This window comes from Etheostoma spectabile, chromosome 8 (genome assembly GCF_008692095.1).
Source record: "Etheostoma spectabile isolate EspeVRDwgs_2016 chromosome 8, UIUC_Espe_1.0, whole genome shotgun sequence".
In the NCBI taxonomy this organism is placed as follows: Eukaryota; Metazoa; Chordata; class Actinopteri; order Perciformes; family Percidae; genus Etheostoma; species Etheostoma spectabile.
In genome coordinates, this window is record NC_045740.1 from 10942616 (window position 1) to 10970604 (window position 27989).

Sequence of the window (27989 nt, forward strand, 5' to 3'; positions counted from 1 at the left end):
CCCTTGTTTTTGTGTTTGTCTGTGTCCCTTTTTTTCTCTCCTTTTTCCAACTGTCAGTGTCTCTGCAGCTGTTCTGAGATAAGCAGCGCCCAGTCGCTGAAATTGAGAGCAATTAGGCTGTCAGCAATTATTCCTCTCTTTGACTAAACTTAGTTTATTTCCCACCACCTTTTTATCGTTAACAATAAATTCAGTTCTAGGAAATATTTGGTTTTGCAAATTTGAAGTGTTCCTTTTTCTACAGTTCATTGGGATCTCCCAGTCAGTTTTTGAATGAAACTGTGGCCTACAGCAGAGAATGATTGTTCTTGCAGAAGTAGCGTTGACCATGTCTTGTGGTTTCTCCCTTACAGTAATGATGCAACCAGGTCTGACCTGAAAAAGCTGCCCGCTTTGCCCACCCAGGCCCTAAAGGAGCACCCATCTCTAGCCTACTGGTGAGAGACCAGTCAGTTATCCAGCAGCCCACCACAATATTGCACACACTCTATTTGTCATGTTTCCCCCTTCTAAATATTTTTTCTTTTTATTGTACTGTCCTACAGTGAAGACCGGGTTGTAGAGCATTACAAGAAGCTCAATGGGCAGTCCAGAGGGCAAGCTATTGTAAAGTAAGTGTGTGTATGTATCTCTGGTTGTGTTTATTAACTTTATGGAATGCTGTATCCCTTACATGTCTTTCTTTCTGCTCCTCACAGTTATATGAGCATTGTAGAGTCTCTCCCCACATATGGAGTACATTACTATGGTGTTAAGGTACAGTTTTACTACTCTGCCTTTACTTTTTTCACACAGACCCACACACACACACACACACCACACCACACCACACCACACACATTTTTGTTGACTCTGGAGGAGGGAGTTTGGGATTTGGAGATATGATGGACTTTAAAGCTATTTGTACTGTGTCTTTCTTTATCTGTCCTTCTTCTTTCCATTTCTCTCTCAATCAATCCCATACACAAGCACAACCTTTCCTGAGGTATGTCTCTGTTTATGTTTTAGGACAAGCAGGGGATCCCATGGTGGTTGGGTCTGAGCTATAAAGGCATCTTTCAGTATGACCACCAAGACAAAGTTAAACCCAGGAAGGTGAGATGATGATCTCTCTGCACCACAAACTAAACTCCTGTCCTCGGCACAGCCTTCACTTTACTCTTTCAATGAGCTTTAAAACATCAATTGGTATAATTTCCAACATTTTTTAATAACACAATATTCTGCTCCTGTATAGAATGTATGACTTATCTTAGATATCTTTCCGTTTTTGGTACCTAATTTCTTTCAGCTGCCTTTTCAAAGAAAAGTGAGTAGTTGCATAATATCAGTAACATGTAACGTTACAAGGACATCTTTTCATGGCCACCACTGTCTACTTTTTCCATTCAGTGAGTCAGGATATTGTGTTTGGGAAGAGCCCTAACATTGCTGTACAAATACTACTGTCTGGAGACATTCAGTCTTGGAATGTTTTGCATCCTGTTCTGCTTTTATTTCTGTGAATGGGTTCTCCTCCCAGTCAATGCAACCAGTGGGTTGTCTGTGAAAGCTTTACTTACTTTATCTCTGACCTCCAGTCGTCTTTAGGGCCTTGATTTCTGGCATTCAGCCTTGACTTATAGGGTGTTAATGTGGTTAACAGCATCCCTGCATACTGACCGACCACCAAGACCCTCTTACACACATACTGATCAACAATACTAATACTAATAAACGTGCACACACACACAGGAATTGGACTGAACTCTGAACCTACCATCCTAAGGAATACTTCCTTTCTGCAACAGCTTTCCTGTTTGCCACTAACATTGTGCACTGTGTTGTGTGTGTGTGTGTGTGTGTGTGTGTGTGTGTGTGTGTGTGTGTGTGTGTGTTGTGCATCTTGATGGGTGCATTCCAGTCTAAATGGCTCACCACTGTTTACCAACCCTGCCTTATTCCCAAGTACTCAACTTCGAACTCACATACACAAACGCCAAAACCCGCTGAGAAACCTGTGAAAATGTCACAAATGTTTTTTACTGTACAATGTATATAAATGTTTCCCTGTGGTAAGAACAAAGAAGGAGAGGGGTTTAAGATATTTTAGAGGGAGATGAAAGAATGAAAGAGTTAATAGCATTCCCACACACAAGACTTGTCAAGCATTCAGCTGCTATAGCAACAGTCAGTGTGAGTCATTGGTCCGTTAAGCTTCTGTACGTCCCTCACTGTCTCTCCCCCCTCTCTCCTTCTTTCTCCCTCACACACACATTTAGAAGCAGAGAAAGTAAAGACTGGGCTTCCTCATGGCGCAAGTAAGATAGTAGTCTAAGGATCTTGACCCAAATGAGATATGTGAACTGCATGTTTTGTTAATGCAACATCACAAGACTGACTAAATCCCAATGAACACAGTAAAGTTTTTTTCCACTAATAAGGTGGACAAAGGAGGGTGGGCGGTGCTTATTTCTACAGTTGTTCAGTGTCTCATAGGAAGAGAGACTCATAGAGGTCACTAGGAGCTTTCCATATGTTATGGTTGTAATGAGAGTCATCGCTATTTCAGCAAACCAGAAGATTAGTTGATTGGTGATTAGTCAATTAGCCAGTCAGTCCAGTAATACTGTAAGAACCAGTGATTCAGAGTGTATTCGCTGCTCAGGTTTGTGACTCAGGACTGTGAGTCAGTGAGAGTAGGCAGAACACTAATTATGAGACATTATGGGCCAATTACCATCTTTTGTCACTGTAAAAAAAGGTTGATTTTTTTCAACACCAACCTTTATTATTTATTAATTAGCGACTAAGTGACTTCAACTTGTGCTGTAAAATAGCTGCGTGTGTACTGGAGGCAGTTGTGTTTAATTAGTTGCCAGGGGAGATCCCTGTTGTTTCTAAACCCAGATCATCTACCCTTTTTATTAGTGGATCTTAACATACTTTTCCCACTCCGCTTACCGCAGGCCACATGCAGACACGCATACAGTACACACAGGCAGGGGTTTACAGCCGAACCACACACAGTACTAGTGCCTCGTTAGTGATTTCTGACTCATTTAGACAGAGACTATAGGTCTACCTGACGGATTTAAGGCAAACATGTGTTATATCAACACTGTAAAGAAGCCTCAAGATGGTTTAATCAAACATAGCAAGCTACAGTTTAAATTGATGTAATCTCACAGGCATTTCACTGCATATTGATACGTTTTCCTGCCATGGATTAAGAATACACACCCACAGACTTAAGTCATTTTCTGTCTGTGTTTCATTTTAGAGCAAATAGGCACATACAGCCTTTTCTGATTACTTGTCCAATAAATGTTATCCTTCCAAAACACAACAACCCAAACACAAACAACAGGAAGTGCCTCCAGAGTGTATCTGCATCTCCATGACAACTGGCAGAAATAGTGGTACACACAGAGCCCCACCAATGGGTAAAACAATAGTCTTTGAGAGCCTTTGAGGTCTTTGAGGTCCAGTTCTAGAAAAGAATAATATGTGTAGCTATTTAAACTTTCTATTCTTCCTGTAATCCCCCGGGAGTCCATTACATTGAAGAAAGGCCTTTACACTGTATCAGATCTGACCTTTTCATCTGTAATGGATGTGTGCTCAGGTGCACAGACATTATCATGAGATAGGCATGCGTCTGTGCACATGAGCACCCAGTTGTTTATGAATAATGACCAGTCACTTCCTCTGCTTGTGCGTGATTGTGCCATTGTGTGTGAGTGTTTTACAATCAAAAGGAAGAGGATTTATAGCATATGCGTACGTGTACGTGCACCAGCTCAGCCCTGATAGAAGCACCCAACGGCTTTGACTGTGTTCCAAAAAAAGAATCTGTCAGCACGTTTTTATCAGATTTTGACGCTATTCACAGTCTGCCATAAAGACTACAAAGGTTTCATTACAGTAATACAATGGGCTTATGTAACTGGGGCACTTTTTGAAAAAACAGAGAACCATAACAAAAATGTCTCACTTACACATTTAGAACTTATCCTGAAAAACATCAAAGTCTACTTCCAAAATTGCAGCAGCTCTGTCTCACTAATGGAGACGACAGCTTTAGTGGTCTCGTGCCTGAGCACAGTTACAAACACCTATCTTATATCCACAGCTCTGGCCCATATGTAGCCAACACGCACACACACACGCACACACACATACACACACACATACACACACACATACAGAGTCACTAACTCACTCAATCTACCCTGCTCGCTATATTTAGCACCATGCTACATTAGCACTTCACACTCCATTGAAAATGTACGGTACGGCAACAGTTTTGATAAGGGCAGCCGTTTTCTTTCTTCATGCTCGTGCACACAGATACAGTACATAAATACATAAATTAGGTTGTTGTTTACATACTTTTTTCATCATATTTCTTACTCTCCTCCCCTTTCCTCCCTCTCCTCCTCTTATGACCATTGTTTCCCGAGGCTGTTAAAATTCCTGGGCTGTGACCTGTTCCTCCCTTAGCTCCTTTTCTCCTCTTTTCCTCCCTCCTGTCATAGCTGGGTCTTATACTTTGTTTCTTTTCTACTATTTGTCAGTCCTTAGTTTTGCTTCCATCAATGATGGTTGGCCAGTGTGTTTGTATGTCAGCTCCAGCTGATAGATGCAGTCCCACTTGTGTTCTGAAATAGCCCACACTCTACTCGTCTCTAACAAGAAACAGACTCAGTTTTTGTGAATGTGTGTGTGTGTGTGTGTGCGCGTGTACAAAGAGGACTGACTAAACAAAGCAAGGGCACTTCAATTCTTGGGGCCACAGAAAGCTTCTTTCGCCTTCATCACTCCTACTCTGACCCCTTGTTACACACACACACACACACAAACACACACACACACACACACACACACACGCACACGCACACGCACACACACACACACACACACACATACAGCCCAGAGCAGGAAGCACAGTCCCTGAGGGAGGGAGGAGGGGTCAGGAGGAGGGGATGCATAAACGCCCCCTCCTTCCTTAGCAAAGCTACAGGAGAGGAGGAAACTCAACTTTACACACTTTCTCTCTCCCACACACACACACACACATACACACACACACACATGCCTACAGATGGTGAACACCCACCAACTCATAACATTCTGTTCCCCTGCGTCTGGGAGGATTTGAGATACACACATGCTGTGGACTACGTCTTGGGGGAAACTTTCTCGCCCAGCTGGCTTTGGCTCCTTTTAAAGTGGATCTGATGGTTCATAAAGGGGACGGAAAAGAGAAAAAAAAATTCAAGCAGAGGGAAGAAAGCCTCCTCCCTCTCACACTGTCTTTCTTCAGAGTGAGGTCATCCAGCGCAGGGATCCGCTGTGGACAAGAATGCCCGGTCCGGACCTGATCAGAGACTAGGGTCCTTTTCTCTCCCTCCACCTCCCTCTCTGTGTCTAACTCCTCCTCTTCGTCAGCTTTCCCCCCCCCTTCGTATCCATTGCATTTTCTCTCAAAACAAATTGGAACATACTAAGGAGAGAATAGAGGATTTGGCTGAAGGCTGTGTGGATTCATGTGAAGCATGTTTTTTTGTGAGCAGCGCTGAAGTGTATGCTTCTCCTAAACCTCAGGTGTTCCAATGGCGTCAGTTGGAGAACCTCTACTTCAGAGAGAAGAAGTTTTCAGTGGAAGTTCATGACCCCAGGAGGTAAATTTATATCACAAATTTAAGCTGAGTAACTGAGTGTTGAACTGCATGATACCTTAGTAATTGAATTCTATTGCCATTGAATTTTCTGCAGCTTATATTTGGAAGTGATAGAATTTTCCTTCAGTTATGAACACCTTCCAGTAGCTTTTACTGTAAATTACCACTGTGCCATATGTGAATGTGTTACGAATCAAACTACAGGAAAGGAAAGGAGAGATTGGAATCTAATTCAGTAATGGTTGCAGCATTTGTCTTGGCAATGGAGCAAGATATTGGGGATGTCCCGGTGGAGCCTGACATAGATTGATAGACTGATTATTAACACACTTGTGCAGCCACATGCATGCGCAAACATGTGCTCTTTCACACTTACACACACACACACACACACACACTCACTCACTCTCAGGATAAACCCTTGATAGTTGACCACAGAAGGATAGATGGCTGTGCGATAGCTGTTTTGCAGAGGAAGTGACCTCTCTTGTGTTTATTTAACATGGCTATATATTTGGAGTGTTATTCTACAGACAGAGTGAGGGAGGGAATGGGAGAAAAAGACAGACAGGGTGAAACAGAGAGCAGTGATGTTTTCTTTTAAAGAAGCTGTCATTAGGGTGAGCTGGTCTGTTGCTCAGCTACAGATGTGTGTTTTAAATAAGGATGAGTAAACAATGGGGAACATCGTGTGTGGCTTTGCAAAAGAATATTGCCATCAGGTTTGCTCTCTCAAGCTTCTAATGTTTCCCTCGCTTACTGTAACAGCCGCTGTAGTAGTTTTAGGTGTGGTAATGGTGGTGGAGTTGTTGGCTGGGAGTGTTTTCACTGTTGTAAATATGTAGTCATCTTTTGTATTCAGTGTATATAAGGAGGCCTTGTGTCCGCTCTTACTGTAGGGCGTCGGTGACAAGAAGGACGTTTGGTCACAGTGGCATCGCTGTGCATACGTGGTACGCCTGTCCGGCCCTCATCAAGTCCATCTGGGCCATGGCTATCAGCCAACACCAGTTCTACCTGGACCGCAAGCAGAGCAAGGTCAGTCAGGTCCACCACATACACACTCACACCACAGACCGCAGATAGGATTGGAGATGTACAAGAAATACAGCAAACTCAGCAAGCATGGTCAGCAAGAGTGTTGCAATTAAACTGCTGCATGGTGTGCTTTGATGAACCCTCTTCATTCTTGTCTTTCCAGTCTAAGATCCATGCTGCGCGGAGTTTGAATGAGATTGCTATAGACCTTACGGAAACAGGAACTCTGAAGACCTCCAAACTTGCCAACATGGGAAGCAAGGGCAAAATTATAAGTGGCAGCAGTGGCAGTCTGCTATCGTCAGGTCAGTACCTGGTCAGTGTGTGGGACTGCGCTTAAGAGAGAAGGAGAAACAGATTGTGACACGGAGAGAGAGAGAGATTGATTTGTGTGCATATTAGTCTTTGTGTAGTGGTGAGAGGAGTCTTGAGAACTGAAGCGACAGAAACAGCTGCTTCTGGAAAGAGGCCATTGATTCTGTGCTAACATTTCTCACACACATACTGTACAAACACCACACCCATTCTCCATGTCACACAGACTCATCCTCCAGAGGCCCCTGCCCCCTCTAAATTTAGTAGGTGAGGGAATGAAAATGGCAGCGGGTCAGTGTACAACTTTGCCACGGCCTTTAAAACAATGGCTTATCCGTGCTCAACAAGTATTGAGTGTGACAGAAAGATTTGTACATGTACCACATTTAGACTAGAAAGGAGAATGCCCTTTTAAACCCAGACAATCATGTAAACTGTGTTGCATGCTAGGAAAGCGAGTGCAGTAATTGGCTCCTGAAACTTGATTAGCTACTGCTGCATTATTCATTTACAAAATGACATGCACTAGACCAAAGCAGCATCCGTTATGATTGAAGAGGCAAGCATGTGTGTCTGTACATGGCTGTGGGCTCATCTGTTTCAATTATAGCACCCAATCAGTTATTGTTTCCAGGAAAGAAGAACACTATTCTCTTTCAGTAAAAATGTCTTGCATGCTCTCCTCATTTTCACCACTCCACAGCTCATCTGTTTATATATATGCATCGGTTTATTACTTTTCCTCCTTTTCTTAGTAGATACTCTCTCTAGTCTACCCTTTCTGGCCCCTCCCACTCTCAGTATCATACAGGGTGTCTGGGTCTTATCTGTCTGTGTCTTGTCACCTGTTTCCGTAGTGTTGTGTCAGTATGTTGATTTCATGATCCACAGCTGACTGGAGGCCATCTCTACCCTGCAACATAAACATGTCACAGGAACTGTGATGCCACATCCACGCACCTCCCCTCTCTGCCACAGCCAACATGTCTGTCAGACTTGATCATAGAGTTTGTCTGATCAATTTAAAAACCCTTTGTGAATGCAAATGAGGTGCTACAGAAATATGGCTGTTCACTTAACACACCAAACACAGCTGTAGGACAAGTTGGATGGCCACTGCTTGCTGTGTGTGTACCTGCAAAACAATAGGTGTAGAAACAATGAACTTAAATATTAGTGATTGACCGATTGTATCAGTCGGCCGGCGTTTTTAAAAACTTTTCAGGCTACTTTTCGGGTTTATTGTTTTCTTACATTATTTAAATTCGTTACCAAAGGACATTTAATGATGACCTGATTATATCTGTCTTATAATATGTCAGCAAGTAATGCATCACCAAGGCTGTGTTGTATGTGTTGTTGATAAAACCCTTGCACAGTTAACCATATGCAGTGCACCATCCATATAATGCAAATTGCACACTTCATCATTTGGGAGATATGAATGTAAGATGATTGCATAAGTGACACTGATCTGTGTTTTTGTTTATTATTTTTAAAGAAATGGCAGAGCAGATTCTGAAAACAAATCCAATGTGGCAGGGTTTAAATTTTTAAGATGTAAATTGAGGGAGCAAAAGCAATATAGGCGCCAGATAACGGCTCAAGAAAATCGGTCCAATATTAAATATAGTATATCTTGTAATAATAGAGAGAAATGTTTATGTTTTTTTTTTCAAGGCATGTTGCAAATAAGATTGGCACCATGTCAGGGCCTTAAAGATTGTGCGTCACAGACTTTGTCCTAAACAGCCGCTTTCTTGAAACACTCACACAAACACACCAGTTAAACTCAGTTTCCTTATCAAAATGTTCCATTCACTTCCCTGTAAACATCCTGCGAGGATAGCAGGTGCACGCACAATTTCAACCTCCCCTCAGTAATATGCCTTTAAAAGAACACATGCTCTAGACTCCTGCACTCACGTTATGTGTTGTCTGTACGCTGCAGGCTCTCAGGAATCGGACAGCTCCCAGACAGCTAAGAAGGACATGCTGGCAGCCTTGAGAGCCCGGCAAGAAGCTCTGGAGGAAACGCTAAAAAAGAGACTCGAGGAACTCAAGAGCATCTGCATCAGGGAGGCGGTATGGGAAAACACAGATCTGGCAAATATTTTGAAAACCAGAAAACTTTTTAGCTCTTCCTTTTTAACTTGTCCCCATGTCCACTTTTGTAGGAGCTAACAGGAAAGCTTCCGAAGGAATATCCTCTGGAACCAGGAGAGGAGCCACCCACAGTGAGGCGGAAGATCGGTACCGCCTTCAAACTAGACGAGCAGAAAATTCTTCCTAAGGGAGAGGTGAAGCTGCAACTCCCTGTTTTCCACAGTAGCACTTTATCACACTCTACAATCTCCCCACTCCCCACACAGGCCAAATAAAAACAGGAGATCATCTAGTGGTGCCAGTGTTTGAAACAAATACATAACACTACCAGTACCTGTATCAGGCACTGTGCTGCATTACTGGAATATGTCTAACGCAACGCTAATTAGTTAAGAGTGTTTATTTCCTTTTGACCCAGCTGTAATGTTAATTATACATTTATGAACAGTATGGGCTTTATAGATCAAGACTGGTGTTTTTAAAGCTCTTGAAGTTTCAGAGTTTGGATCAAGGGCTGTTCAGGATTATCTTCATCTAAAACTAAATACTCACATAATGACCGGGATGATGATTGACATAATTGATACATTAACTCATCCCTACTCAGTTGTTAAGTAAGCAGAGGAAACAGAGAGCCCTGAATAGCCACAGTCTGAGACGTCTTGGACCGTGTAAAAGTAGTGTTACTGAATCTTTGTCTTTCTGTCTTTTTGTGCCACGGGTAGATTTTCCAGAGCAGAACTTCTAAAAATAGTCTGGCAGCATTCTCACCACAGGAAGTGGTGATAGTAAGATTGTGTGCGCGCCTGTATGTGTGCAGGCGTGTTTTGCTGAGGTTGTATGCTTTGAAAAGAATCCAGGGATAAAATATCACACAACTGCCCTGCAAGCAGGAAGAGGTTTCTTAATTTACACTGAACACCTTAAACACACACACACACACACACACACACACACACACACAAACAGAAGCCATTCTGGAAGTAGTATTAAGGGATTGTTAGAGCAAGGGATTCCTCAGAACTGAGGTAGTCCAGTAAGATTTTGACTCAAGTGAAAACATCATCGCTGTCTCTCTCGAGGCAAGTGAAATCATGTGTGTTCTCACATTTAGGACATACAACTGCCATAAGCTCATTTCCTTGTCTATAATCACATTTGCAGGTTTCTACTATACTACAACAGTATACCACACCATATATTGAAGTATATGTACAGTATATTGTACAGTAGACACATTTTGCAGTGCAGAAACATGCAATGTGCAATACATTTGCTGCATGACAGAGAATGTTTAACCTGGTTAACCTAATAGTCACTGCTCCACAATCTCAGGAGACATGTAGAGGAGTGTAGGATGGATTGATGGAGAGGTAGTATTATTGGGGGGCAGAGTGTCTCAATAAACAGTGATGAGTGAATGCGGGGTTGTAGCACAGATAAATGATTTCCGCAGTATGTTTTCTCTGGCAAGGCTTTGTCAGTGTGTCTAACCAAATACGTTGCGTGGGAGAGTTACAGTCTGAGTACACGTCTGCAAACTAACCCTTGTTGTTTTTGGATTGGACAGTTTTCTGTTGCTAAAACTGTGAGCGAATCCAGTGTCTGAGCTTGTGTTACTCAGAGTTTGCACTCATGTTTGCGTATGTGTGCTTATCCCAGGAAGAGGAACTGGAGCGTTTGGAGCGGGAGTTTGCTATTCAGTCCCAGATTACAGAGGCAGCCAGGCGTCTTGCCAGTGATCCTCACGTCAGCAGTAAGAAGCTGAAGAAGCAGAGGAAGACTTCTTATCTGAACGCACTGAAGAAGCTCCAGGAAATTGAGAACTCGATCAATGAGTACCGGGTCCGCTCTGGCAAGAAGCCTACGCAGAGAGCGTCGCTTATCATAGAGGGTACCAATATACTCCTATTTTCTACAGGAAAATTAAAACGTTTTCATATTTCTTTGTTTCTATTAGCTGTAGTTGCCATCACACATAGCTTAGATAGTTAAACTGACAAGTTACAACATTATTGCTTTTTTGATACATAATTTTAAGCTTTTTGATTTTCTAAATGTTCAATCTCTAACCTCTTGTCCTTGTTTCTCTGTTCTACAGAGGCCAATATTGGTTCTGAAGACAGTTCATTGTCTGACGCACTTGTCTTGGATGATGGTGAGTCTCTGTCCTCTGTCCACATTACTCTGCATGATTTTAACAACAACTCTCTGATTCTTGCTTTTTTCCTCACGATTTAATGAAATTGCTCCAACGTAATCCAATGACTACTCTATTTCAGATGATCCTCAAGTTACAGGTACTCCAACCTTCTCTCCAGTAGCATCGCCTCATAAGGGACTCCCTCCTCGACCACCATCTCACAGTCGGCCCCCTCCTCCACAGTCCCTGGATGGACTGCGACACCTGCACTACTCACGCCCTGACTACGATAAATCACCCATCAAACCCAAGATGTGGAGTGAATCGTCACTGGATGAGCCCTATGAAAAAGTCAAGAAACGCTCCTCTCATTCCAGGTATGAGGGAGTTTATCTGAACTAGCTTAAGTAAAGAGCTACTGTATATTGATGTGTGTGTGTTTGTGTGTGTGTGTGTGTGTGTGTGTGTGTGTGGTGTGTGAATAGTAAGGTGTTTGGAATTATATTGTCAGACTTGGGTCACAGCCTGGGTCAATAAATAATAAATAAAATGAATGCCTCAAATGTGGGTCGAGTAGATAGATAGATCGTACATAGGTTGCCTACATGTAAGTAAAAGGAGTATATACGCAATAACATTCATGATAAAATTATGCTTATTTTCCTTGCCTCTCTGTCAAGTCACAGGCGTTTCCCAAGCTCTGGCAGTGCAGAAGCAGGGGGTAGTAACTCTCTGCAGAGCAGCCCCATCAGGAGCCTCCCTCACTGGAACTCTCAGTCCAGCATGCCGTCAACTCCAGACCTGAGGACCAGGACCCCACACTACGTACATTCCACTAGGTCAGTCTTTATACCTTCTATTGTTTACTGGTTATTTAAGACCTAACCTCTCTATAACAGGTTAAATGTAACTATAAAAATGTCTAGTAGTGGCAAGTCTTTAAACGTCTTATATGTGGGTACCATTTTACCCCAACAGGAATGGTGTTACAGGGCTTACTTTTCTCTAGTGTTTCTTGTAAAAAAGTTATTAAATCCACAATTCCATTCATTCTGCTGATGTGTTCCAGCTCAGACAGGATATTTAACTTTTTTGTGATTCTGCATCTCACAGGTCAGTGGACATCAGTCCCACACGTCTGCACAGCCTCGCTCAGCACTTTAGGAACCGCAGCTCAAGCCTTGAGTCCCAGGGCAAACTGTTGGCGCCCGACCCTGACACAAACCCGCACACCCTGGGCACACTGGGCAGCCCTGACTTTTTCTTGGTCCCAGGGCGCAACTCCAATGGCTCTGACCCACTGGACGACTGCTCATCCTGCACCAGCCAAAGCAGCTCGGAGCACTACTACCCCTCTGGAGGCCCCGGCAGCAACCCCAATTACTCTACTCTGGGGGAGGACTCACCCTCCAAAGCCAGGCAGAGGCAAAGGCAAAGGCACAGGTAAGGACAAAGGGAAATGCAGTGAAAAACACAAACCAGGACAACTCCTTTTTTGGAAATTTTTGTACAGTGGCTTGCATAAGTTACACACCCATGCTAAAGTTGATTAAAAAGAGGAATAAAAAAACATCTTTTGCAAATTGATCTTAATGACTTAATTAAAAAAATGTAGGAAAGTCCAACCTTTTAAGGACACCAATTATCTTTGTGAATGAATAATGTATTGTAAATAAATAAATTGTTCCTAAAAATACGGGGGCGTAAATATAGATCATCTCTCAGTGCAAATCAAATCAGCTATTAAGCAAAATGAAATAACACCATGCCAATCTCTAGGTACGGTGAAGGGTATGTGATGATACATGGTTATTTAATACCAAAGGCCAAGGGAACTTTATCAGGGTGCATAGTATCCTGGATCCATGAAATAACTGGACTTTAATAATAAAGATCTGGCTGCCTCTATGGGAATTTAACATAGGGGTGTGTATATTTATGGTAGTTTAAGGAAGAACACATGGGTGTGTAAACTTATGCAAGCCACTGTATGTATATATACAGTATATACTATATATATATATAATATATATATATATATATATTATATATATATATATTACTGCTGCAACAATTAATCGATTAGTTGTCAACTTTTAAATTAATCGGCAGCTATTTTGATAATCAATTACGGTAGTCGGTTTGAGTCATTTTTTAAAAGTAAAAATTCTTTGATTCCCGCTTGTTAAATGTGGCTATTTTCTAGTTTTATTTTCAGGACGTCATCTTGGGTGTTTTTGATCCACATTTTTCAACACTTTCTGACATTTTATAGACCAAATCAATTAATTGAGAAAATAATCAACAGATTGATTAATCGACTATGAAAATAATAATTAGTTGCAGCCCTAATCTATAGGGCTATATATATGTATACAAAGTAAAACACCGTTCTTTAGTGAGGTTGATATATTTGTTGCCCCATGTTCTCTCTCCAGGTCGGCAGGTCACCTGGGTTCCTCTAACTCCGGTTCCATGCCAAACCTGGCAGCTAAAAATGGCTCTGGTGGAGGCTCGGGTGGAGGGGGGATGGGAGGGGGACACCACGGAGTCTACCTCCACAGCCAGAGCCAACCCTCCTCCCAGTACCGCATCAAGGAGTACCCACTTTACGTGGAGGGCAGCCCCAACCCTGTGGTAGTGCGCAGCCTGGAGAGCGATCAGGAGGGCCACTACAGCGTCAAGGCCCAGTTCAAGACCTCCAGCTCCTACACCGCCGGGGGACTGTATAAGGAGGCCTGGGGGGGAGACGAGGGAGGAGAGGGGAGCGGCCGACTCACGCCGTCGCGCTCTCAGATCGTACGGACACCGTCATTGGGGCGAGAGGGTGGTGGAAGCGGAGCAGGGGGGAGAGCAGCCGTGTCTGAAGAGCTGCGGTGCTGGTACCAGAGGTCCTCAGGGAGCCTGAAAGAGAGAAGTCACTCACACTCGGGATCTACCCCCTCTGAGACAGGGTCACAGCAAGGCACTCTGGGACATGGTCGAGGGAGTAGAGTAGGGACACTCGCCAAGGGCTCACCAGGTGGGTGTTCGTCATTTATTCAAATTATTAGTATGTGTTTTCAATAAAAGCTAATAGGAGTTAAGAAAATACAAATCCCCAACCTTCAGAATATGAGACTGACGCGCTGCCTACTGCACCAACAAGTCTCTGACAGCTGCCATAGGCACTAAAACTTAATTGACAGAAGCACCAATGAGTTTTAACTCAACAATTTAACATGCATTTTTAACTAAATCAATACAAAGTATATTTTAAAGAGACACATTCTGGACTTGTGTACTGAACCCTCGCAGACTTTGGTCACATAACATTTACATCAAAGCCTCTCATCTCAAACTAAGGATTGTCATACTGTATTGTAGATGGCCCCATGTGTTTTGCTTACTTTGATGAAAAGCAATCAATGCATAATAGGTGTGGAGGGAATTTCTTCACATTTGGCACAGACATCCACATGGACTCAAAGATGAACTGATTAGAGTTTGGAGGTTAAAGGTCGAGGTCACTGTTGTCTCCATCACAGCACTGCGGAGCTCTGGTTTATTGGCATTTCTTTAATCACAATCATAAATCATCTTGGGCCGCGCTAGGCCCCGGACACAATGACGGCGCCGCTGCAAAATAGCCTCGGGAAGGAACTTTTTTTAGTGGAATATGTGTATGTTCAAAAGCATTCCTGCGCTAATTATAACAGCATGTCCCACAAATGTCTGATAGGATAAAATGAAGTGATAACATTTTGTATCTAAAAGGTCAAACATCAACTTTACTGTGACATCATGTTGTTATGCAAAAACACTCTGGCCTTTATTCAACACCATAACTCAGGAAAGGAAGGGGAGATTGTGACCATATTTCACATTTTGGTCGGAAACTGAATTGCTGACACTAATCTTGAAACCATGGTGACATAGATCTTCTGTGCTGCTGGTTTGAAGATTTGTGTGAAGCATCCAATCAATGACTCTAAAGTCTTCACTGCATATATTATATACAGTCTGATCCAACGGATGTGAATTGCAACCGGACTGGCTGAGACATCCAAACGCAAGGCGATAGTTCTGATTATTCTTGATGTGAGTCTTAGAAATTAAAAATTGCACATTGGAATGATGTATGTGTCATGTGCTGCATGTGAAATTGGATTCATCCTAAGTTTGTGTTGAACACGTCTAGCAATACAGGGCTTCTTATGTTTAAATAGCATACATACTTTGTTTTGACAAATGACAGCGATAGGAAAAAAGGAATGCCCCGTGTGAGGCTCGAACTCACGACCTTCAGATTATGAGACTGACGCGCTGCCTACTGCGCCAACGAGGCTTGTGCGCATAGTGTCATGTGATCTTTGTCAAACATGACCCCTGGGGCAAATGAGCTTAGTGGCTCAGAGGCCACATCCCCTGAACTCCCCATATGGAAAGCATAGTTGAAATTCTTTTGGCACTCACCTCACTATACCCTCTGTTATGTGTGTGTGCTCTGTCTGTGTGTCCACGTGTCTTTGTATATGTGTATATGTGTATTTGTTTCTTGTGTTCCTCTATCCCATGCTGCACGTGTTGTATCCCATTTGACTAACTGTCAGTTTCCCCCATAGCTGCATCCCCTCACAGCCAGAGGAGTATGACGCCCTCCAGCGAACATGCAGCCACACCCACACCCCCCTGTAGCCCACAGCACATCCTCAACTGGCAGAGCGGGTAAGACACACACACACACACACACACACACACACACACGCAGCAGCAGACCGGGGTGACAAGACGTTTGAAGCTGGATATGATTTTTTTTAGGACAAACTGCTGCAGAACTTTTTTCTCTCTGTCTTTATCCAAACCTTACTCTAACCTCCTCACACGCTTTGACTGTCAGCTGATAATGTTTTACACTGTGGAACTAACCCTTAAGAATGATTTTATGTGATTTGGGATTAACATCAATTTTTTCTCCTACTCAAATGATGTCACTCCTCTTGACTTTTCATTCTATTCTGCTGTTTGTTATTGATTCACTCACTGCATCGTTGCCCCTTGTTTCGTCACTCTTTTTCCTGTCATCTTTTCGTCATGGAGATTTCTCTCATGACCTAATGTTTGTCATTTCTTACTCGTCTCTCTCTGTCTGCACTAACCCTCCTTTCCTTGTGTGTATGTCCTCTCTCCTGGTTTAGAGGCACAGCAGACAGCTCTCCTACTGAGGACGTCTGTCAGTCTCCCCCTCAGCCCAGCTCTGATGCATAGAGGTACTGTCTGTGGTCTCGGCCTCTCAGTGGTCTAAACCTACAGTGTACTGTTTGGAAAACACAGCAGCAGCATAACAGAGAGAAAATAACCTTAAAGCAAATAATATAATGTGACAGCAGACTGCTGAATTTACTCACAATCAGATTTTTATTATTTATAGAAATCTGTTGGTGCACAATTCTAAAAGTATGAGGCACTCGTGCCACATTATTAGCAACTTTAATCGTAAGCTGTGGGGGGCTGACAATGGGGAATGTGGACAATTTCATGCTCTTTGACGGTGGTGGTATCTGTGTCATGTACTCCTTCTTTGGCTGTATTTGTATCTAATCTCTGCATGTGCTCTGCTCTGTGATCTGACACCAACACTGTGGCTAATTCCTTACAGGATTTACTAATAGAAATACATAACCATGTGTTGTATGCGTTGCAACAGAGAACATTATTTTACAAACAATCTCAAGAGTAGGTAAACACTTGAAACCATGTAGATGACAGTACTTATTACATGTTTGATAAATGTACCTTTTGAGATAAAACGCTTCTCTCTGAAGTCACTCTCATTGTGGTCTGTGTCTTTCTCTGCAGGTCTTTTAGTGACAGCTGTTTTCTCAGCAGCCCCCTGTGTTCAGAGCTGGCAGATGTGCAGTGGTACGGACACGATAAGGCCAAACCTGGAACCCTGGTCTGAGACCTTTTTATAGGGCCCAGAAAAGTCCCATTGCCCTCTCCTACTGCCTCTCCACTGCCCCTTACTGTACCCATAGACAACCAACAACCTCATCCTTAAGGCCCTACAAAAACCCTGCCTTGATCGGACTGGCGGACTGGACATGAGCCTCTAGCCCCTATCCTCCCTAAATCCTGCCCTCCATCCATCCCACCACCTCTTTATTATGCCCTTCTATCACAGCTCAGCTGGACAGGGACACACTTGCTGCACTCTGATAAGGGCCGATCTCACAGGACAGACTGAGAAGTGCCACCTCAGCTGTTGAACTGTTGCCATACAGCCAGCAGCCCAGAGCCCGTTCTTTACTCACCCTCAGCACACAAGCAAGGGGGAAAGGAGCGATGGGAAGAGAGAGCACATAAAATATCAACATACAACTCAAACTCAACAGAACCAACATCGGCCATTCCAGATGTGTTTCATATCGTATCTTTGGTCCCCCCCCCCCCCCCCCCCCCACCCCACCTTAACTGACTCCAGTGCACTGCCACCCAATCAGAGGATACCTGCTGGATTTGAGCCACCAGTTTAAAACCCATTCCCAGGCCTAAATGAACTGTGTTGGATTTCATTATTGCCATTAATGGTGTTTGTTAATTTGTCCCAGCATATTTATAAGAAGAGAAGATTACACAGACTTTTAAAAATAAATCTGGATTAACAAACATTTAGATGACAAATTCAACTCCTTTCAGTTTAACCCACAACCAAAGACAAGTTACTGGATTACCTGGTCACACTGGGCTGGGGGCCCTGCAGGAAAGTGTCAGCCAACTGTATGCGAGTGCATTCACAGTGACAATATCAGGATGGTTTATGGGACTCTATCTGGGATATTGATAAGGACTATAGCAATAACAAACATTGTTCAAGTTTATGAACTGGTTTAAATCAACAGAGTGAATTGAAGCAGGTATTTTGCTGTGTTCTCTGCCTTGTGATGCTTGGCGTAAAAGATCATAAGTGGGGAGAATTTGGAGTTGTGGTTATTGGGTTTGGCATTAATCTATGCTTATTTTAAGTGACTTCCTCAATCATGATAATTTAATGTCTTTGGTCTTTTCAAGATTTGTCCACTATGTCCACATGTTTAGTCCACAATTATTGCAACAGTTGATCCTGATTCTGCGTTTTCACATTTTTCATTTTCACCCCTGAAGGTAAAAAAGATTTCTAGCTGTTGACATCTGTTGGCGTTAACTTGTTTTTGATATTGAGTTTTTTTCAGTGATACATCTCTGTAGTGAATGATCTTTTCTATCACAAGTGTCTCTTCCTCTCCGTTGGTCTTGGCTCTATACCGGCTCTCACCACACTGAGTATCTGTCAGTCCCCTTTTAGTAGCATTGTGCTTTCTCATCTTTCTTTCCATCTCTTCAGCATGACCGGAGCATCCTGACTGTGCACAGACAGTCTGAACTCAATGTTGGCTAGAGCACACACACTGACAGTCACAACACCTCATATTATAGGCATGCAAGATTATAGTTTTATTACTATAATTACTATTATAGTTTAGTGCCAAACATGTTGGTGATTTACATTTGTACTGTATACTGTGTTTTAGCACTGGAACTCATTTGAGCTATAGTACAGTCTATAGCCATTGTATAAAACAGCAACAGACACTCAGACTTCTCAATGATTTGGCACCAAGTATACAGTAGTAGGAATTCTTCAAATGTACTTTGAAAAGCACAACATTAACAGTGTCTATGAGGGCTGGACCTACAATAAGTTTTTTTTTCATTTTCCACTCTCAATATTTTAACAATGAGTTATATATCAAAGTGCATAAGAGGAAACTAGAAAAGCCAGAACCACGGACAAGGTGTCACATGATAGTACTCTTATTTGAAGCCATAGCTAGAACTAAAACAAACAATTCTTTAACTCTCTCAAATTGGTGAGAATTATTTTCTGACACATCCCAATCAACAATCAAATATTCAGAATAGGGTTAGAAAAGCACACCTGGTTTTGTAAGAAGGAAGTCGAAATCTGCATGTTTTAGCTGTATTTTTGATCCATTTTCCCTCATCTTCTCTGAACCACTGTTTATGTTAAGAATCAGTTTATATTGTTGCACAAAATCTGAATTAATCAAATGTTAATTTTACTAAGATTATGACAAATTCTACATCCTAGTGATAGAGAAGTGGATGTTTTTTTTGTTTTGTTCTTATAGCACCATTATGTCTGGATAAATGGCGTATCATGTTGTATGACATGGGAAGGAATGGTACGCATCCTACCCTGTCCCTCATAGTGTTGTGTTTCCTTTATGCACTAACACAAGTTGTTGTAATCTGCCACTTTCTAGACTATTTAAATAAGAAGAACCCTGCATGGTTGGTTCTCCAAGAGTTACCCGCCCATGCCTGGTCACATTTGATCGGCCTTTCCCCTGGACTGGAACCAGCACTACCTGGTTACCGTCATAGGAATGAATGACCCTAGTGTGCTAAAGACACGATCACATGCATGCCGTGAAGATCCGCTGGAAATTAAAAAAAAAAAAAAACCAAAGACATTCAGCATTCGACTTCTGTTTGCTAACATTAGCAAGTGTTGCTCCATAGTGTTTCCTCGATCCAAGAAAGTTGTGGTGATCTCTGACCTCTGAGCCCGATGTGAAAAAGTGTGACGTCCCCCCCCTCTATAGCTCCAAACACACCATATTTTCTGTGCTCCATAGAAATGTATAAGGTTTTTGTAATACTCCAAGAAAAATGAACTAACTCTTTTATCCGTCTTTTCTGTATGTACGGAGGGGCACTGTAAGGTTTTGTGGGGGTTTTTAACATTCACATCATTGTTTTAACAATGTTCCATTTTATACAAATCAGTATTGTTTGTTCTTTTTCTTCTTTTTGTTGTGACATTGTAACAACCCTTTCAGGTGCTACAAAATGACCAGTTACTGCTTTGTCACGTAGGATCTAGACATCTTCATGTTATCAGTAGATTCAATTACCAGATGTGCAAAATGAAGCTTATTTTAACAGACAGTTTAATAGTAGAACACTTCCCCTATCAGACAATAGAGCATGTAACTTGATTTCATCAGTTCTGTTCAACTGTAACAATACATTAAAGGTGTTGTAGAAAAAATGTGGAATCGGTTAAAAAAATATGTAATTCCACAGTTAATTTATTCTTTTTTCTATTAAAAATTTGTATAGTAACTTTACATTTTTCAAAACTGTGTTGTTGGAAATTGATGATGAATTTTCAAGAGGAGAAGCAGTGGTGGTTCTTGAGAGTAAGAAAAATAAATTATTGATGAATGTTCTCAAGATTATGCCTTTGTCTGTTTTTTTTTTTTTCTCTTTTTCATTTTTAAACAGGAGAAACATCAAGTTATTTAGTCACTCACTCCCAGATGGCTCCGATCAAATCGTCCCAGGCCATTCTGCTGAAAGGTCAGGGTATCAGTCAGAGTTATCAAAGGGAATCCCCCTCATGTAGTCGCCACTTCCTCTCCTCCGGACACACTCACTCTCTTGTCATCACATCCAGGCCTCAGTCACTTCCCTCCTACACTCAGGCCTCCCACGAGAAGGAGAAGAAGGATTTCCTGTGGAGTCAAAGGGAAGATACACTCCAAGATATTACTCATCACCCAGCCGCCGACCACGAGATTAAACAGCTGCACACATGGCAGGCTTTATTTTACACATTTAGTTGCTTTTGATTTGCAGGCCGCTATGTCCCGAGGTTGGCTGCTACCTTTGATCACAGTGAACAATCTCTCTTTGTGTACTTTGTAAATGCAACATGGACCCATTCAAGTGAAACTCATAGGAAATAGACATCTGAACAAATGGAAACAGTCCAAAAACAACTGAATATGTACACTCATATCATAAAACGCCAGCTACACAGACTACAAACACACACGCAAACAGTAGTTTGGATACCTCACCACATAGAAAAGTGGTTTCTATAAGAGGAATCAGTTGTCAGGGTCTGTGAGGACATCCAAACTCGTCATCCTGCTTTCTTTTCTCCTTCTGTGTCCATTTACTAATGAATCCCATGTTTCTCTTTGTACTCGGTGCGTTCCCATAGCAGCTCTCCCAACCAGGCAACAGCTGGAAGCTGTTAGACAGACATGCCGTGAGAAACTAGCTCCTCTGTGATTTTTTTACTCTCACACTACACGTCTCTGTGTGTGTGTGTGTGTGTGTGTGTGTGTGGTGTGTGTGTGTGTGTGCGTGTGTGTGCGTGTGTGTGTGTGTGTGTGTGTGCTATAGGAGTGTTGTATGACCTTGCTTTATACCGTTAATGAAATCCTCCATCCTTTAAACACACCACACCCTTTACTACTCTGTACTCTATGTACTTTTGGACATCTTTGTGAGGACCAGTGAGTGTTTTAAATCATAAATATGAGGACATTTTTTGCAACATTATTATTGTTCTTTAAGATAAAGTTGTAGGTCCTTAGACTTGGTTTTAGGGCAAAGTTAGTTTCTGGGTGAGGTTAAGGTAAAGGTATAGGTGAATGTGCAAATTAAGAATTGAAGAGATCAATGCAAGCTTATCAAAACAGAATTTATTTACACTCAATGCTCATTAGATTAAAACAGTGAATTCCTTTGAAACCAAGTGGTCCAAATGTGTTGTTAAATCAATGCAGCTTAGTGTGCAGCCATCTTCTTTCCATTATGTGTCATTGCCCTGTCCAGCACATATATGGTGTGTAGTCAGCAGACAACTCTTGCTGATGTTTATATTTTGCAACTGATGTGATACAATTTTATCAACTATTATCACACTAAACAGTTTATTTGTGAATGAGACATGCAACACGAAAAAACACTGGCAATGCTGCCCTCTAGTGCTGACCAAGAGCAGCATCTGTGAAAATGGGGATAATTGGAAAACTGTAATGCGGTTTAATGATGTAAGTTAATGAGATTGCTCAGCTGTTAAAAACATGCATGTATTTGTTTGATTAAATAGGTCATTGCTGTGTGTGACATACACAAATACTTTAAAATGCTGTTTATTTTTTTGTAAGTTTTAACTTTGCCGTTGCACTTTGTTTATGGTGAATTTGAGGTTTTTGGGAATCTCAAAGGAGAAGTGATACTGAGGCATTGTGGCATGATATGATTTCACAATATCTAAAACAATTTTCTCAATCAGGATTGCACAAACTAAATACAAACGATACAGACCCTGATCAACAACAGTAACTGAGTTTACACTGTGCAAGCAGGAGTGTGTCTTTTCAGGTCAGTGAGTGTCACAGACTGAATTCAACTTGTTCCAGTAGAGGCCCGTTGGTTTCATCAGGATCCTGAAGAGCAAAGCAACTTTTTGTTTTATTTTATTAGTTTATTTGTCACGGACCATGCACAGTTTAAGCCCTGCACTAGAGTTAGCTATGAAGCTAATGTACTTCTGTGGTCCCTTGGCAAGGGAGTTAAAAGCACAATACAGACAATTAGACAATACTGTCAAAATAGATACAAATTTAACAACAAACAACATATAACAAGCATTAAATAATGTATAAACCAGTACCAGACCTTAATAAATCTATGACAATCTAGACTGGAATACTGTGCTTTTGAAATTTGATACTCTGATTTATTTCACTGGAAACGTACTCAGAGAACAACTTCCCACAAAACATTTGATCATTTGTCATCATCATAGCCAATCAACTGACAGAGTTAACTGCATTCCTGAAGGAAAAAGCCTTTTATCAAACTGGAAATGACCAAAGCACCTAAGTTAATGGTACACCAATCTCTCCATACATCCCACCCTACTATATTTACCTGTGAGAGGCGTCTGTAGGTCTGAGTATGTGGATGACTGTAGCGACGCAGTCCTCTCAAAGACAGGAAAAGTATGTAGACTGATGCCAGAAAACACTGTACAGTAAACGCAATGGAGCTCCCCTTTGCAACATATGAACCAACACGCTAGTGGGGAGAATGGAAAGAGAGAAAGAGAGTAAGGAGGACAATTGACTCGCAGCTCAGAAAGGAGTTATTTCTATACATTCAGTATTTAAAAGTAAGTTGAAACACATTTTACAATGGTTAGAATAGAAATGTGTCGTCCAGGCTTATTGGTGGATGTATTGAGAAAAACAAACGAATGATCTTCTTACAGTCTCCATGTTTTAAATGAATTACAAAATCACCTGTTGAATTGTGTTGTGTGCGACAGGCTGCGTAGACCTGAGGCTGTTGGCCAGGAGAGCAGAGAAGCCAAATAGTAGACTAAAGAGGTTCAGACCCATCAGAGTGATGATCTGTTCATGAATAATGCAAAATTAGGTGAGGCAGCTGAATGCAAATTGTCAAATTTGACATTATCACATTAAGTATTTACCTTTAATTTATTAGCTTTCCTCTGAACCTCCATTGCCAGACACCCAGCAGCCACATACTGTAAAAACACCAACAGTTATGACCCAATATTTCTCTCTCTCCTCTCTCTCTCTCTCTCAATGGAAGCAGATGTGAACTCACAAATAGGCCTGACCACACAGGTGTTGTCATGGAGACAGAGCAGTTGTAGCTCACACATGCATGGGTTACTGTGGCTAGTATGCAAGCTAAGGCACTGAGAATCTGCACCACCTGAGGGGAATACATGGCATGAAGTAGGCAGTTTAATAGCTCAAAAAGCTCAAAAAACAATTTGTTAACCAATGGTTTGGATGAGCACAATAAAGTAGCGTCTCACTCCAGTGACTAAAAGTCTGGTATTAACCACAGTCCCAAACCAACGATGAATCCTGCCATTGATTAGCTCCCCATGATTGGTACCCTGGCTCAGTGGGCGAGTTGAGGGTGTCTCCTTAAAAAACACCTGATACAACCCCTCCTGGAACATGTTCTGCGTCATCTGTTGTGGAAGAAAAAAGCAAACTTGTAGGGGAACAAAATGAATGCTGGAAAACACAAACAAACAAACACACACCTTTGATTCAGATTTCCCACTTGATTTAGTGCCAACTTACCTTCCACTAAATGTTGAAAAGCTTCCCTCATTTATCCACAGGACCTCATATCAACAGAAAATGTCATGTAGCTTAAAAATGAAACATGTAAACAGATTGTTTTCTCACTGCAGCAATTATTCCTCAGTGTAGCAGCAGATCCAGGGGGTCAAAGATCACTTGCGTTGGATGATAGTGAACGGTTGAAGTCCACCCTTAAGGAAGTGATACAGGGAGATCATTGGCCGTGACTAAAAGAGCTTATCAGCTTGTAGGCAAAGGTTACAGTGACATCAGAGGACTAGTTTCATGTTAGAGACATGCGCATAGATAAAAATAACAGTCATTACATCCTGCACCCTCACGCTCAGGTCTATGTAGTACATCAATCAAAATACACACCAGTTATAAAATACATACACTTCCCCAGGTTACAAATAAATGTAAAATTATAATCAGACCACAGACACACAAATAAATGTATATTAATAATGGTATCACTGCATCAATTTAGGTTTTAACATCTTTTCACATGCTGACATTGTCTGATGTAAGTGCCCTGTAGCTATGAGCGCCAATGCAGTAAGCTACCTGCGATACACAGACTACTTAACGCCATCACTTCAAATATTCTCCACTTTTACATGAATGTAAATCAGCTTTGAGATTTTGAGGCAAGGTGGATTCTGGGGGCGTGGCCTTGACCAACTCCTGCTTTGCTCATTTGAAAGACATGATTTTTCTCTCCTTCATGGGTGGGCCAAATTCTCTGGGCGGGCAATGCAGAGAAAGGGGAGGTAACCTTGCCCCTCACGATCTCATAAGGAGCAAGATTCCAGATTGGCCCATCTGAGCATTCATTTTCTCAAAAGGCAGCGCAGGATACCCAGGACTCGGTTTACACCTATCGCCATTTCTAGCCACTGGGGGACCATAGGCAGGCAGGGGGACTCATATTAATGTTAAAATACCTCATAAAGTGAAATTTTTATGCCATGGGACCTTCAAGTACAACAAAATGGTAAACTGGGAAAAAGAAGGTTATAAAATGTGATGTTGATAAATGAGACCAACACAATAACTTCACCATTGTCATAAGCTAGAACTGGGATTGTTAATTAGCTGTCTTTGATATAGTGTGATTCTCCGCCAATGCTGCTTTTAACTTTGACTAATCCTGTCTTTATCAATCCTCAGCCCCATGGCAAGATAATGCAAGTTCAAGGCTAGATACTGTATGCAGTAACAGTGTCTCACCCACATAGCAATAGGAGATAATAAGCTTACAGTTTTTATGACCTATCAAGAGCAAATTGGAAATAAGATGGGACCAATGATTGAGCCTTGAGGAACTCCACAGACAATGGGTTGATCAAGAAAAGAGTTATCAGTCCTGGCTGCAAATGTTTTGTCTGAGAGATATTGTTCAAATAGTTTAAGTGCAGCAGTTTTTTAAAATCCCAGGAGTATGACAATAGTACTGGTTTCACTTTTAAATTAAAAAAATTAAAATCTCTTAACAGATGCTAAGATATCCACCACATGCCTGCTAAATGTTGTGAACTCCCAACCACTAATGCTGTTTAAACTCACTTCTGCAATTATTGCCCACATTAACTTGAATGAGATGAAAATACATTCATTAAAATTAGCCCTTGTGATTGAAGCTGAGCACAGTACAGAATACATACTTTTATTTGTGCAATGATATTTTGGCATGAAACAAGTGATACCATATACCTGAATAACATTACTTCATCACCGTAAGGTCAGGACACTTATTTAATATTTAGTTTATAAATGTTATTGTTTACCTGCACATTCCAACATGTCAGTGCAATGAACAAGCAAGGAGGAGCGCTATGAAATCTCAGCTAGAAAGCCATAGAAGGCAGAAGAAAGAGGTCATCACTCTGAGGACCTTGGACAGATGGACAGATCTATAAATACATATAGGGGTGTGTTGAACCCATTCTGTTTTTCCTGGCAGTGTTTCTGTGTCATCATTGTCCTTGTCTACCCAGCCAGTGTACAGGTCAGCCAACGTGCTGAAACGTGGTCCCCAGAGGGCCAGGCTCTAAAAGTCCTGCTCCTCGTCAGAGTCTCAGAAGTTCATTGAACTCAATGAACCCACCTCCGAGCCAACACCCAATGAATTTGACAGTCTTGTCATTGGCTTGGAGTTGTTGGCGGTGGAATGGGCAGCTATGGACAGTAGGAAACAAATCAGTGCAGAAGACTTCAGGGCGTTTAGCAAGCCGTCTGTGAAGCTGGCTCAGGTTAACTCCTAAAGAAAAAAAAGTTCCCACTGAAACAACTCTGACATAAACAGATGAAGTAGCCTCAAGAACATTTGTTTTTGACTTTAGCATGACTCAGGGTTTAAGCTTCACAGGAGTGTGATGTAATGTATACTACAGCATGTTTGCAGTTTGTGTCATGATTTCACCTGATTTTCCCTCTCCTTCAGACTACACAGACTGTTGGAAAAACTAACAAGACGCCTGATAGCGCAGATATCTTGCATGAGCTGCATTAAAAACTCCTGCTCTTACCTAGTCCTCTTCACCTCCTCACTCCTCACTACTGGCCTTTAATAAAAATGTGCCTGCCTCTATGTAAATTTAACATAAGGGTATGTATACTTATGCCCCTTGCATTTTAAGGAAGAACATTTATTTATTTACAATACATTATTGATTCCCAAAGAAAATTTGTGTCCTTAAAAGGTTGAATTTTTCCTTTTTTTATTATTAAGAAATTAAGATCTATTTACCAAAGATGATTTTTTTATTCCCCTTTTGAGTCAACTTAAGCATGGGCTTGTAAACTTATGACCACTGTATATTATCATAATGATATAAATATAAATATAAAGGTGGATTATGCAATAAAGACTGCACTGACTGAAGGAAAACAAGTTGTAGTGAGCCACAAAATCTGCTGACTGAAGAAAGAATTACTCCAAATTTGAACACTCACCTGCAATTGGCACAGCACAAAGAGCACCCTCAAAATCCTTCTCTTCCGTCATCTCTTTTAGTGTAGAAACCCAGCTTTCTTTTGCTGCTTTGTTCCAATGGCAGCTTGCCAAGTCTGTGGCATTTACTAACCTTCAGAGTCCCTCAGTCAGTGTGATTAATGGATCATCTTGTTCTATAAGCTGCCTGTGGCTACAGTAATCATGCTGTGCTCTGCTCCTACTGATGCTGAGTAGTTTGATTCTTATCAGTGAATGGTTGGTGAAAAAACAAATAAGTTAGAGGTGACCCGAGGCCTTTGTCAAACATGCAGGTGTGTGTTGATGCAGGCCAGTGGTGTGATGCCCCTCAAACAGTAGCAGTGTTTACATAACACTTGAGGATCAGATTGGCTATAGTGGCTCAGCGGTAGAGCGGTTGCCTGCCAATTGGACGGTTGGTGGTTCAATCCCTGGCCCTACAGTCCCATGTCGAAGTGTCCTTGGGCAGGACACCAAACCCAGAGTTGCCCCTGATGCTGCACATCGGAGTGTGAGTGTTTATCTTATGAGCAGGTGGCTCCTTGTGCGGCAGCCTTGGCCACTGTGTGTGAATGGTGAATGTTTCCTGTATGATGTAAAAGCGCTTTGAGTAGTCGTTAAGACTGGAAAAGCGCTATATAAATACAGCACATTTATATTTATTGTGACACCCAGCACTACATTTTGAAAACTCTGTTTCCCCACACAGGTTTGGATGTCAGAACTCTCCACATTTTGCAAAATGTAAGTTGTCCACTGTTTTT

General features: G+C 41.8%; 2 protein-coding genes and 1 non-coding gene across 15 annotated transcripts in view; 1 reads left to right on the plus strand and 2 right to left on the minus strand.

Moving 5' to 3' along the window:
- frmd4a (FERM domain containing 4A) overlaps window positions 1-20550 on the plus strand; it is a 103569-nt gene extending 83019 nt beyond the window's left edge. For 6 of the 11 annotated variants that reach the window (XM_032524498.1, XM_032524499.1, XM_032524497.1 and 3 more), the window contains exons 8-25: window positions 354-437; window positions 546-611; window positions 699-756; window positions 1009-1095; window positions 5590-5666; window positions 6563-6704; window positions 6868-7009; window positions 8971-9104; window positions 9197-9319; window positions 10788-11019; window positions 11227-11283; window positions 11408-11645; window positions 11949-12107; window positions 12382-12711; window positions 13707-14290; window positions 15873-15975; window positions 17107-17260; window positions 17321-20550. In XM_032524498.1, the coding sequence (XP_032380389.1) occupies window positions 354-437; window positions 546-611; window positions 699-756; window positions 1009-1095; window positions 5590-5666; window positions 6563-6704; window positions 6868-7009; window positions 8971-9104; window positions 9197-9319; window positions 10788-11019; window positions 11227-11283; window positions 11408-11645; window positions 11949-12107; window positions 12382-12711; window positions 13707-14290; window positions 15873-15975; window positions 17107-17209 (2719 nt within the window). In that variant the 3' untranslated portion in view covers window positions 17210-17260; window positions 17321-20550. Of the gene's footprint in view, window positions 1-353; window positions 438-545; window positions 612-698; window positions 757-1008; window positions 1096-5589; window positions 5667-6562; window positions 6705-6867; window positions 7010-8970; window positions 9105-9196; window positions 9320-10787; window positions 11020-11226; window positions 11284-11407; window positions 11646-11948; window positions 12108-12381; window positions 12712-13706; window positions 14291-15872; window positions 15976-16445; window positions 16518-17106; window positions 17267-17320 lie in introns of those variants that run through there. The other 5 variants (XM_032524495.1, XM_032524491.1, XM_032524501.1 and 2 more) reach the window with 4 other exon arrangements.
- On the minus strand, window positions 15523-15595 carry trnam-cau (transfer RNA methionine (anticodon CAU)). The gene has a single exon. It is a non-coding gene; the product is annotated as a tRNA-Met (tRNA).
- Window positions 20551-21792: 1242 nt separating the features above from the next.
- Window positions 21793-27454, minus strand: tmem253 (transmembrane protein 253). Of its 3 annotated transcripts, XM_032524577.1 has the most exons (9): window positions 27207-27454; window positions 26039-26511; window positions 24246-24439; window positions 23969-24130; window positions 23752-23862; window positions 23612-23668; window positions 23421-23531; window positions 23050-23196; window positions 21793-22562 (listed from the first exon to the last, which is right to left on the minus strand). In XM_032524577.1, the coding sequence occupies exons 4-9, from the start codon at window positions 24128-24130 to the stop codon at window positions 22509-22511; spliced, it is 642 nt and encodes a 213-aa protein (XP_032380468.1). In that variant the 5' UTR covers window positions 24246-24439; window positions 26039-26511; window positions 27207-27454; the 3' UTR covers window positions 21793-22508. The 3 variants fall into 3 exon arrangements, with proteins under 3 accessions (XP_032380468.1, XP_032380470.1, XP_032380469.1); XM_032524579.1 differs by lacking the exon at window positions 26039-26511 and having other exon boundaries at window positions 24354-24439; window positions 27207-27442; XM_032524578.1 differs by lacking the exon at window positions 26039-26511 and having other exon boundaries at window positions 27207-27442.
- Between the last annotated feature and the right edge of the window lie 535 nt (window positions 27455-27989).

What these genes read in the sequence shown, in the direction of transcription:
- tmem253 (XM_032524577.1), bottom strand. Translation starts at nt 24,130, where the DNA reads ATGACGCAGAACATGTTCCAGGAGGGGTTGTATCAGGTGTTTTTTAAG. An exon ending in CTGTGTGGTCAGGCCTATTT is followed by an intron (nt 23,669 to 23,751) that starts GTGAGTTCACAT and finishes GTGTTTTTACAG; the next exon opens with TATGTGGCTGCTGGGTGTCT. An exon ending in GGAAAGCTAATAAATTAAAG is followed by an intron (nt 23,532 to 23,611) that starts GTAAATACTTAA and finishes ATTCATGAACAG; the next exon opens with ATCATCACTCTGATGGGTCT.